Source organism: Centropristis striata, chromosome 8, assembly GCF_030273125.1.
Source record: "Centropristis striata isolate RG_2023a ecotype Rhode Island chromosome 8, C.striata_1.0, whole genome shotgun sequence".
NCBI lineage: Eukaryota > Metazoa > Chordata > Actinopteri > Perciformes > Serranidae > Centropristis > Centropristis striata.
In genome coordinates, this window is record NC_081524.1 from 25,134,620 (window position 1) to 25,146,917 (window position 12,298).

Genomic DNA, 12,298 nt, shown 5'->3' on the forward strand with positions numbered 1-12,298 from the left:
CTAGTAAAATACTACACAAAGTATAATGTTTACAATCACAGGTGCAATTATTCATATCTGTAATTTGTATTTTTGTCTTGTTATTTCTCCTGTTATCACTCTTGAGGCACTGTAACAAGTGAATTTCCCAGACCAATGGGATCAATAAGTTGATCTTATCTTATGTTATCATATATTAGACCTGTCTTTTTCCTTTAGCCTTTTCATGTATTACTATTACTAATAAGCCATGCCTGTTCATAGTCTGAGTGTTATTTGTTGTGTTTTAATTTTGTGTTTGCATTTGCTGTTTATGTGATTTACATGTCACGCTTTAACTCTTTTATTGTCTATGTTCTTACTTGATCATTTCTGTCTTTTATTTCATCTCTTTGTGAAGCACTTTCGTCAACATAATTTGTCTTTTGAAATATGCTCGAAAAATAAAGTTGACTTGACTGGACTTGACCTCGAAAGCTGAGAAAACTGTACTTTTATTAGACCTTCACATAAACTCAAACTAAACATTTTATTATGTCTTGCACATTCAGTATCTATGACCTCTATGCACAGTTTGGGCATTCACACTGAATGTAAACATGAGACCCCCCAATGGGTTTTGTCCAGTCCAGTAAAGCTTTACTCCAATAAAATAACTGAAAGATAACATTACTTATAAAACTCTACTTTGAACAAAAAGCAAGAAGACAAAAGGAATAATTTGGAGAATGTAGGTGTAACCGATGTATAAATGAGATGGTTTATATTGCACCAAATGTCCATTTTTTCTGTTCATGTTTCGCTGTTAGTTTTCATGTAAAAAATCTTGTTTCTGTATTTCTTTTGGGGAGGTTTTATTTCGTTAGTTTAATTTTTTATTATGTGACCTTCGACATTTCGGTGATGTCACTTCCTGTTGTTTCGCGGTATTTTTCCTCACTCACTTTTAGCCCTGCAGAGGAGAGGTAAGACCACACGTGTGCTCTTGTTAATGGTGTGTTAAAATGTAAAAAACGCTAAATATAGATGCAAATTGTACTTTGTATGTTGTATTTTATTAGTATAATGTTTGCTCTAGTGTGTATGTCTATTTTTTTGTCATGTCCAGCACCAGTACCAGAGCATGGAGACCGTTTCTAATGCAGTTTGTTGTTATGTACCTTTCTTTTTAAAGGTGTGCATTAGGAGACTGGTCATGAGATGTTGCTGTACTGACTTGAATAAATATGCCAAGCAGACCAGCAGTTGTCAGCATCTCATTCCTCATCATACACAAACACAACGCAGAGATTGTAGCAGACCGAGGTATTAGGCCAGACCGGCTACATAGACAGCATGGTCAGTTGTAGAGCAAAGTCGAGTTTCCTTTTTTTCCCACAGCACAGTCTCAAACATATTAGCCATGGTCAAAATCTGATCTGCCAGACATTCGGCCAGCCATGTGAGTCAGGCAATAAATCAGGTGTTGCAGCCACCCCACACCACATGCCTCTCCAATCAAAACGGCAAACAACTATGACTACAGGACAATAAGGCCAGTTTTTAATTAGTCATGGGCAACTAATTTGGGGTTAAAAGCTTTTTTAAACCACAGAGTGTCTGCCCAGCATAAACCAGAGACAGGCTGAGCTGGATAAACTGCTGTCTATCAAAAAGTACCACCATCACAAACATGTATGATAACAACAATATTTAGACTTGTTGATAGGTACATATTGACCCTTTGAACAGAGCCAGGTTAGCTGTCCCCCCAATCCAACCAGCCTATGTTAACATGCTGCTTGGATTCATATTATAATCATGCTAACCACAGAGCCCATTCTGCCAAATACTGTATATAAATGATCCACTCTCCTTTGATGTAAGCCTTTATGAATGGACTGCAATTCATAATCCATAACATTCTCCATTAAACATAGACCTTTTTTTCTTATTTTTGTTGGGTTTTTTTTTTCCTTTTATCATGAGTATTGATTATGTTCAAGATGTCATCTCTTACTTGACTAGCGAGGGTGTAGCTTCAGTTGACTGGCAATGCTGCTCTTCAATACACAGCCACAGGGGAAACACAGTCTCTAACAGCTGAATCCAAGAAACACAACATTTTAACTCAGCACATCTCACACTCACACACACACACACACACACACACACACACACAAACACTGCAGTAAACCTGCATGCTTACATCACGTTTCCATTTAACCTGAAAAGTGTATTTTTAGTATTAGATAACAACTGTGGGCTAGTCGGCTGTTTCTTGTTCGAGTGAGGCTACATTCATGTCATATTGGATTTTCTGTAAACAAGGTCTCCAGACTGGGAAATGGTGTTGATGTCATCATCCTTGTGTACATACAAGGAGGTTATGTTGCAGTGTTTTACCTCCCATGTGGTGTCACACAATTAGGAAGTGTGACTACACAGGCAGTAAACATAATGGGCAAACCAGCAAGTGTGGCAGTCCAAATATCAGACATGGAATTATTATTGTCACTTTAACTCTCTTGTTGCAGATTGTTCTTCCTGTGAGTTCACAGTCTACTGTACAGCAGCATTTTGCAAACACTGAAGCTAGGAGGAAGAATTGATGCAATTTTAAATAAGAGAAAATATCCTCTTTCATAATTCAATAAAATGTGTTGAATATAAAGTTTGGATTTGTGTAAAATAGTAGAATTTATGTTATACGTTTCAGCCACTGCAGACTAGACAAGCAACTAGCTGCCTAGTGACAGTTTCTACCATTGAGATGCTACTGAATTGCCCCCAAATAATATTTGAACAATCTAAAAAGATCATGGTATTGTAACTTCATAGGGTTAAAGGGTAAGGTAGTGGTACAGTTGCCAGGTTTACATATTTTCTGTAGAAAGGGTGCTATTTTAAACAAGAGTTAAGAAGCGAGGAGATACCTGACCTAATGATCTGGCAACACTCTGTATGCTGTATTACACATTGTCAACTAGCTGCAGCGCTGGCAGCAGCATCTGTGAGGTCAACCAACTGTGGCAAATTCAAAGCAGTTGTTTTTAATAGTTTGAACAATTTAAACACCACCGGATTAAAAAAAAAAAAAAAAAGATGTATTCACTGGCAATCCTACCACCAGTCAAATCATCTAACATCTGAATTTAAGGTGTAAGGTATATTGTGTTTGTTTCTCCAATGCCAGTTTAATATTGACCAGCATAACTATTGTACGCTATGTAACATAAAAAGGGAAAGAATGAAGTGTGTGTGTGTGTGTGTGTGTGTGTGTGTGTTCTTGTACTTCCTACATAGTGAGGACCGGAACACATTTTTTAACCAACAGAGTAAGGACATTTTTGTGAAGTGAGGACACTTTGGCAGGCCCTCACTTCTTTAAAGGCTTGTTTGACAGTTCAGATTTTGTTTTAGGGTTAAGGTTACAATTAGGTTTTTGTTACGGTTGGGCATTTAGTTGTGATGGTGAAGGTTAGGTTAGGGTTAGGGTAAGGGACTAGGGAATTCACTATTCCAATGAGGGCCCTCACAAAGATAGAAGTACAAGGGGTGTGTGTGTGTGTGTGTGTGTGTGTGTGTGTGTGTGTGTGTGTGTGTGTGTGTGTGTGTGCATGTGTGCGTGCATGCGTGTGTGTGCATGTGGTTATGAGATATGTATTATACACTCCAGGAGTCCAGGAAATAATCCCCTCCACACAGCCACACACACATAACACACACACACACACACACACACACACTATGCAGTATCAGTGAAAAGGAGAACAGTTTGGTCTTAAACTGGGGTTGTCTCAGCTCTGAGCAGAAGGTCAGTAGTCAGGCTTCTGACTAATGTACAGTTGGGTCCGTGGTGAATAGACTTTTCAGACTGAAAGAAGAGGCTTTACTGCTATATCAGTCACCGTCATGATCAGTATTAGACAGCTAGGCCACCTTTTCTATTACAATTATTATTAGACTCAAACTTACCCCCATGGCAATTACTCATGTGTTGTCTTCTGACTAGCTCCTTGTTTGTGTTGTAGGAATTCTCAGATGTAAGATACTGATATTCAAGCCTTGCCTATGGGTTCCTGCAGGTGATGTGTATGTACAGCACGTTGTTTCTCAAACCCCTCTCCTTTCCATCCTTAGCCTCTTTGTCTGTATTGAAGTGGATAAACATGTTGGAAGTATTTTTCATCAGACTTTCTCTCCTTCCACCATCTGTCACTGCCAGACTCTGATCGCTTTAGCTTTATTTGCACTGACAAAATACTGTTTTGGACTGTAAAGCAAACCAGCAAATTTCCCTTTAAATCCAACCTAGCAGTGGACAATTTCAGACCATGGTTTCTACAATGTATAAGGCTCAGTTTGTGTAAGTTATAGACATGGCTTTGAACGGTAAATATTTTGTGTACTTCTTGTATTGTATGTATATGTATTTACATATTGCTATAATGGCAGTATTTTTGGTACAGTTTCCAGACAGACTATCCTACCAACAGTCAATGTGGGTTCACTTGTTTAATTTTCTACAATGGATGTAATTCAGGTTAGGTAAGGTTACTGCACTGAGAGGTGGATATGATGGTTAGAAAAGTCCTGACCAGCTGCCAATGTTGTCATTTACTACTTGTGATGACTTGTTGTACACAGAATACATGTACAGCAGTGCATTTTTTAAAACACTGATATTAATTTGATTTTGTAGAAGGTGGATTATTTCTCCATTTTGCTAACTATCATATGGGGAAACTGAAGCCATTAGCTTGTTGGTCTCTCCTGGCCTCCACACCCAGTCTATGGCTCTCAGCCCATAGTCAAGGTTCTACTGAAGACTTAAATCTTTAACTACAGTTTTATGGTGTCATGTTTTTAAATGGCTAAGAAATCTCTTAAAGCAGCTGCCCACTGTAGTGTTTAGCAAACGCCGATCGAACAGGTTGAAATAGTGCTGGGGACTCATTTTTCAGTTGTGGATAAATACACATTTAGTGTTTTTGTCAGCGTATGATTTTATAAATAGTAACATCTCCAAGCTGCCTGTTGAGAAAACTCTCACAGCTACATCGATAAACTGGAAAGCAAATAGGGAAATTAGCTTGTTCATTGAAGGATGCTGTGATTATCACCTCCCATTTCATACCCAATACTCTCCATTGCGCTCAGCCACCTATTGTTTCCAAGCAGCTCGCGTTTCTCTGCAAATCTCCTTATTTACAAGTCATCAGTGAGGCAGGAGCTGGAGCCTGCAGGATAATGTCAACTTTTCTGTTTAGTTATTGACAGGCAGCCTTTTCAGAGAGTGAGTTATTTTCTAACTGGGTTTTTCTGGCCTGGACCTGCAACATTTAGCTTGTCTGCCCCATTAGACAGTGACCTTCATACTAATGCTGACCACGGCAGCCAGCGCAAACGCACCTGATGCAATCTCCACTTTGCAGAGATCACAGAGGCATAGAGTGAAAGTGTAAATTGATGCATTTATAGATACATAAATCCTGCAAAAGATTGCTTCTTTTGGATGTGAGGAAACTTGACGATGTCCATGACTAGCTCTGATGAAACATTTTGCATTTAATCCATAAGTTTCCGTGCTGTCTCTTGGATGGACCACTTTCTTGGCCTAAATTTTTTGGCTAATGCTACTTTTCCAAAGCACTGCCAAAGTCTGCTTTCCACCAGCAGCTCATGCAGTGAATGTGTGAAATACATTCCGCTGTATTCCTGTGAAGTGACTCTGAATATGACTTCACCTCCACACAACTAATCCAATTTTCTGACCTTACCTGTCTGCAATACAACTCCTCACACACTCAGACATGTAAAGAAGACCCAGCAGGCTGGAGTCATAGTTACAGATCTGGCAGGTCACTTGTTCTGTCGGTCGCTGCTTACAGCTGATCTGTATCAAGCTTATCTTCAGTGGGCTGTGGGAGAATTCAGTTATGTCTGCTCTATCATCAAAGGTTGTCAGCATGTTAGCCTCTGTCTTCACAACACAACTGCTGAACAATCAAACATGTAAACTCTAAATATATTTATTCCCTGCACAGCTGTTTCAAAATACAATCTCAACCAAATATATCTCTGATCCAAAGGTCTTTTGAGAACTCACTTTAGGAATCTGTAAAAAAATATTTTCTGTATCATTGGAGCTGGCCAAAACGATTAAAAAAACAACAGCTTTGGCATTCCTACTCTGAGCTGAGGGTTTTCGTGTGTGCTGAGTTTCAAAATGGAAATCCAATTTAGCGATCCATCACTCTTGCACAATAATTCTTCAAAAGGCTGAATGAACTGATCCACTTTCAGGCTCCTACAGTATTTTTAAGAATAGCAACTACAAATTAATGGTCAAAACACATCCTGCTCCAGAGGCAGAGGAAATCCCATTTGTGATGTCAAAATTCAATTGGTGCAGTTAAAATAATATTGTGAGGCCCTTGCTCCTATTTAAAGATGCATGCCTTGATCTCATAATTGCACTCTACAGCAGCCCTGATTTTATGAAACTTGGAATCATTGAGAGCTAAAACAGAAGTATTTATTTAAATAAGCCATACTCTTCATACATTAAGTTCTCAAATGACCAGATGACAACATCAGGGCTTGAGAATTAAATTTTTTTAAACAAACTCTAAAAAAGGGGGAGTGAAATTTAGACAAGTATGTCACGTGTCTAGTGAAAGACACTGTTGGGTTGCATCATGTGAAGTGCAGAATCAGTGTTTTTTGAGTTTTTAGACCTACCTCTACCTGCTGGTGAGGTTTTTTTTGGCTGAATATATTGAATATAATTAGCGTATGACTGCATTCTGTTTTAGGTTTTTATTTTTAAAATTTTAAATTTCCTAACCTTCCAACTTATTCAGAATCAGTTTTGTTTAATCTGCACAAAACCATTTATCCTTAATATTTGTATTTAATTTTATTCTGATCAGTGGCCTTTTTTGCAGCTCAGGTTAGCTCAACCAATAGTTTAAATCCTGAACTCGTGATTTTGCTCCTTGTGAATGTATTCACAATTCATTCCATCATGAAATCATTAAAAACACATTAAAATAGCACAGATGCCCGCTGAACAGATCTGTCAACGCAGGAGTAGTAGCTGATAAAAGTGCTGCAGCAAAGGAAGAGACGAGGAAGAAACGTAATAACGAGACATGTTGACCATCAGACAGATTCAAGTTGGAACTGTTCAGCTTCAGCTTTTTAACTCTGCTGCTGTCAAATACAGGCCCATTAAACCAAGGAGCAGTAAAGGACTGTGATGAAATAATGGCATGTAATAGGGTACAGGCGATTTCCCTCAGCACACTGTATTCCCATCTACACAGTGACTGGATGACTCGAAGCAGGCCAGAAGATCACCTCCTTCATCTGTCCATCTGCACTTAGATTCAGATCCTACAGCTGCATCAGCACAAAAATCAATCTGCACCTCATCAACTTGCATTCATGAATGAAATAAGTGTACATTGTGGATTTAATAACTCTGGATATTAATTATATATACTGTAGTATCAAAGCTGTTTCTTTCAATCAAAAAAAACCTGTCTGTCTGTCAATATCAATATTTGTCGTTCATATGTTGTTATATTAGAAACCTTCATACGTGATTATGGTGTGTGTTGGTGTGCCTACGTCACTATATTTTTAAAAATGAAATACATGACGGACAGGATAAATGAAATCTAGCATTTTATTGTAACAATTTGGTTTCGGCAGTGTTTCCCTCTTGGTGCTCTTTTATTTTGTGTCCACAGCCACACTGTGATGTGCAAGTCAGTGGCCTTCACCTCTTGATATCCTCTGGCCCCAGCAGTGCAAACATTTCAAACCCACGGACATAATGCTGTGTATAAAATGACACATGAAACATCTGTAATATTTTCATTTGAGATAATGATGCAGCTATAAAAACATGTGGACCTGAGTTGACGTATTTATGCTGCATTGTGTTGCAACAAATGTGTTTACCACATAGTGATGAAATCATTGTTTTCCTGCTTTCAGGCTGCATAATGAGGAAATGTAAGGGGAAGATTATGGTTCAAAAAGTCATCCAAAGATTTCCCTAACAACATATTCATCGTGTTTCTAAAATATGGATGAGGTATGTAGAGAAGAAAGCTCCTTTTTTAAATGAAGCTACTCTAATAAGTTACTTTTTTTTCACACATATATGCACACACACCACTACCACATTTAAGTATACTGTACAATATGAATTATTGAATATACAAACACAAGTAAGTGGCATGAAGTCATAAACAGCTGACACTGCACACATGGGGGTGCGGAGAGGGGTGCATTGCTTTCTGCAAACCTTTCAATGTGAAAGTTTCCCAATAGCAACAAGTTACATGTTGTCTCCTTATGGATCATTAATATATTCATTTCTCTTTTTGGCAGCTTTACACCACAGTAGTGCCAACTCTTTGGGGACACTTGTGTCGATGTGTTGCTCCTAAAACCGCCGCGTTACACTACAATTAACACTCAGAAGAGCAACTTTCCCACAAATGAGAAAAGCGAGGGAAGTGAGTCTCCAACAGGTCGGGATGAGAGCAACAAGCGTCATGGGGATGAAAACACACCAATCAAACTTTACGGGCCACATGAGAGGAAAAAGAAGAAGTAGCTCACCGAATCTCAGGACGTGCGGCATCCCATGAGAATATCCCACACAGTGTAATAGCAGCAGTAGAAGCCTGACGGTGCACCTGACTCTCGCATTAAGTATCAGCAGGAAAGTGATCTTCATGGTGCTTGTGTGGTGCACAGGATTTTTATTCCCTGAATCGATATATTCCCCAGAAATGTTTTCTCTTTAACGTGAAGCAAGGCGGCTGGGCACCACCGGCGGGCTGGGCAACGGTTTCCCCACATCCATTTAGCAAAAAAGCACTGCGTGTCCAGCTCACTGCGCCAAGAAATAACAGCCCTCCGACTCAGCTGAGGAAGATGATGGTGGAGGTGGTGGTGGTGGAGGTGGCTGGGCATCCATGTTAGGCAGGGCAGAGTTTGAAGAAATCCATCTACTGAAAGACACAAGCAGAGATTGGAGGGGGATGAGAGGGGGAGAGCGGAGGTTTGTGGAGATCCAGCGTGACCAAGTGAGAGTGTGTGTGAGTGAAGCGGCGGTCTCAGCAGCTTCGCCAGCCCGAGCTCCTCCTGCTGCACTGCCGCACAGCATCTGACGTCGAGCCAACACTAGTAGTGGGGGAGCGCACAGGGTGGATCGGGCATGTTTCTCGGCTACTGCTGTCCACACTTCGCCCCTTGATCTATGTCATGCCTCCCCCCACCCCCACACACACCCCTTCATTCATTCCTTCTCTTTCCCAATGTCGTGTCCCCGGCCAGCTAGCCGCCGCTCTCTGCTTCCCCACAGATTTTCCCTTCCTCGGTTCGGTTGAATAGCTGTTGCTGGCAGCGGAGCGCCGCCGTGCACAGCCCTACAAAAGCCAATCTATGAATTATAAAAAGATCGCCTGTATTTGATCGGAGTCGCTCAAGCTTGGACTCATGTGAAGGCTCCGTGAAGCAAAGCTGTCACTGTACACTCCACATGATGAATAGTCTCTGCTCGCCCCCGTGCTATTTCACCCCTCTTCTCTATTTTGAATTACTTTTTTTAATGTTTCAAAATTAAGGTGCTAACAGCTTGTTAGATCAGAGCCAGCCCTCGACATCAAATTTTAATTTTAATGCGTGTCGTCTGACTTGTGATTGCAAGAAGTTGACTACTTTATATGATCACTGAATTCCTGAGTGTGCTTCTGAAAGGTAAAGAAAGTGTCATATTCAGTCATTCGCATAGGCTGCACTCTGGCCTCTAGCCTGTTTTTTTGTTGTTTTTCACAAATATATCCCCAAATTCCAGAAAGATCTCACAACCATACGGGTTTCAGTTTTACTGATATATAGAAATATAAATGATTGCCATTATTTGCGTAGTTGGTAAATGTACATGCATATTTTTCAGTCCAATTATGGTTGCTTAATCCGATGGATAATTTCGAAATCTTAAATATTCCTTCTCTAAACTTAATTTAGACAGGACCTGGAAGATTGCATATGGAGCTGATTTAAACATGGAGCAAACAAAAGGAGCGGCAAGCTGTCAACACTAAATTAAAATGACCAGGGTTTCTAGGAAAGCACTGGGCTGTGATAAACTATCCTTTCTTCTGTAATGTCAGTTGTGTTTTTTGATATATGAGAAAGAAGTAAACTGCTTCATCACTCAAGGCCGTTACTGATGGAATGTGTTTGAAACGAGTGTTTGGACAGACAATGTGTTTTGGATCAAGGTTTGCATTGAGGGCTTTTTAGCACCGTGGATAGAGACTCTGGTTTAAATAAGTCTCTAGGAATATGGTTTCAGCACCACAGACAGCGACTCCGCGGCCCCATATGTTTCTATTTATTTTGCCAGCTCCTCTGCCCGTTTGCCTCCTTAATTAGCAGCGGGCTCCCTGTTTGGGCCGAATCCATGTGATGATACAGTTTACGCCTAAAGGTTAAATATTATTTCACTATACCGCCTGCCTCTACATTAGCATTCATTTATTGTGGCCAATACACAGGAATTGCTACCCTGACTGGCCAACAATTTTGGAAAGCTGAAATGAACAAATATGTAAATTGCATGCACAGGCTAAATGTGATTTTCATAAACGTTATGATTATAATTAAGTAGTCAGGGCAGAATTTGTACTGTGGGACAGTCCACACCTGGTACAACATGCAGTGGAACTTACAAGCTGATTTGTCTGATTTTAAAATATGCTTGTTTATATACACACATTATATATATATATATATATATATATATATATATATATATATATATATATATATATATATATTCAGAGCCAATATGTGGCTAATAAATGAAAAGGGAAAAAAGAAAACATGTCTGCGTTTTGCTTGTCTCTCCGCGTGCAATGAGTATCGGCGCAGTATTTCAACGCGCATAGAGGTCATAATAGGAAGGAGAAGCTCTGAACTAATATCACAAAGCTTTATAACACAAAGGCGCATTTTTGATAGCTGTGGATAACGTCCAGAAAGGTGATTATGGAGTCTGCGGGGTTGGCAGGTGAAAAACACACAGTTGGCACCAGTGCATATACTCATTTTGATTGTTTTATACTCAGCTCGTTTTGCAGATTGGGGCTACAGCTCAACAAATGCCCCTTTGTACATGTGAAAAAAGGCTTTAAACATGCTGAGTGGAGCTCCTCCAGCAAGCAACGCCGCGTGATGATAAAGTTGATTTAGAGCGGAGCTGCTCATCAACTATGGGATTTAAATGCGCGGCTCGTCTCCGCGAGTTCCTATCACCGTGAACTGGAGACGTTATCTATGGATCACCCATAAAGCGGATCACGGTAGGCATTTAACGACCCTCATAATGTCTTTCAACCCCACAACAGCGCAGGCATCAGCCCGGGGAGGAGGAGAAGGAGGAGGAGGAACCTGAAAAGGTGACAAGCGTCTCCAAATAGAGGTCGGGCAAAGACACGGGAGGTCACATATCTCCAAGGCTTATTAAAGCACATGCCGGAACCTATTTCTCACATATTCTAATGTTATTTTCATTCTGGGTGCGAGGGTTAAAAGCGGCTCTGCCCCTGTAAACTCACGGATGAACTTCAAACCTGCCCGTTGAGGTGCATAACGGTGTTTTCTGCACGTTTTGCCGCTCCGAAACGATGTTTAAAAAACCTCGTACTTCGGCCTCAAAGATGTAACCTGTGCCTGAGAAGATGTGACGCGCGAAAATACAGAAGTAAAATCATGTAAATATATGTAAAGTTTGAAAGAATGGGCTTACCCTAGGTAGAGCTGGAGCCGGGAAGAGTCACCAGAGCAGCACAAAGAAGTTGATTTGTTTCTATGGAGGAGCAGAGTCGCTTCCCCCGCACTTGCATCTGGTAGCGCTGCGCTCCGGCCGTAGGGGAGACACGCCTCCTGTCGGACGGCAGGACTCACTGCTTAAAGCAACAGGGGGGCACACGCCGGACCAGGGGAGCCACCGACATCCAGTCTGCAGCTTTCGCCGGCGGAGAAGACTGGGTGTCAGGTCGGACCGAGGCACATTTTAATCCTGTATCCGCTGGATCGCTCAGCCGAGCCTCTGTGGACATTTGCAATCTGAGCAAGTATAATATTGCAATGCAGACCTTTACTGTTTAGGAATCAGAGTCGCTAACTGGGTTGAAAATTGTGGTAGTGTCTATCCAAGGTGATCAGATCTGTCAGAAATCTGAATCAGTGTGTCAGATAGTGGGATATAAGACCAGTGTTCCCTTTAAGGCTCTGAGAAGAT

At 40.7% G+C, this 12,298-nt stretch overlaps 1 protein-coding gene across 3 annotated transcripts in view; it reads right to left on the reverse strand.

Annotated features, from left to right (window-relative positions):
- grik2 (glutamate receptor, ionotropic, kainate 2) overlaps nt 1-11,943 on the reverse strand; it is a 296,354-nt gene extending 284,411 nt beyond the window's left edge. For 2 of the 3 annotated variants that reach the window (XM_059339534.1, XM_059339536.1), the window contains exons 1-2: nt 11,804-11,943; nt 8,605-8,999 (exon numbers count right to left, since the gene is read on the reverse strand). In XM_059339534.1, coding sequence (XP_059195517.1) covers nt 8,605-8,722 — 118 coding nt within the window. In that variant the 5' untranslated portion in view covers nt 8,723-8,999; nt 11,804-11,943. Of the gene's footprint in view, nt 1-8,604; nt 9,045-11,803 lie in introns of those variants that run through there. The other variant, XM_059339535.1, reaches the window with a different exon arrangement.
- Between the last annotated feature and the right edge of the window lie 355 nt (nt 11,944-12,298).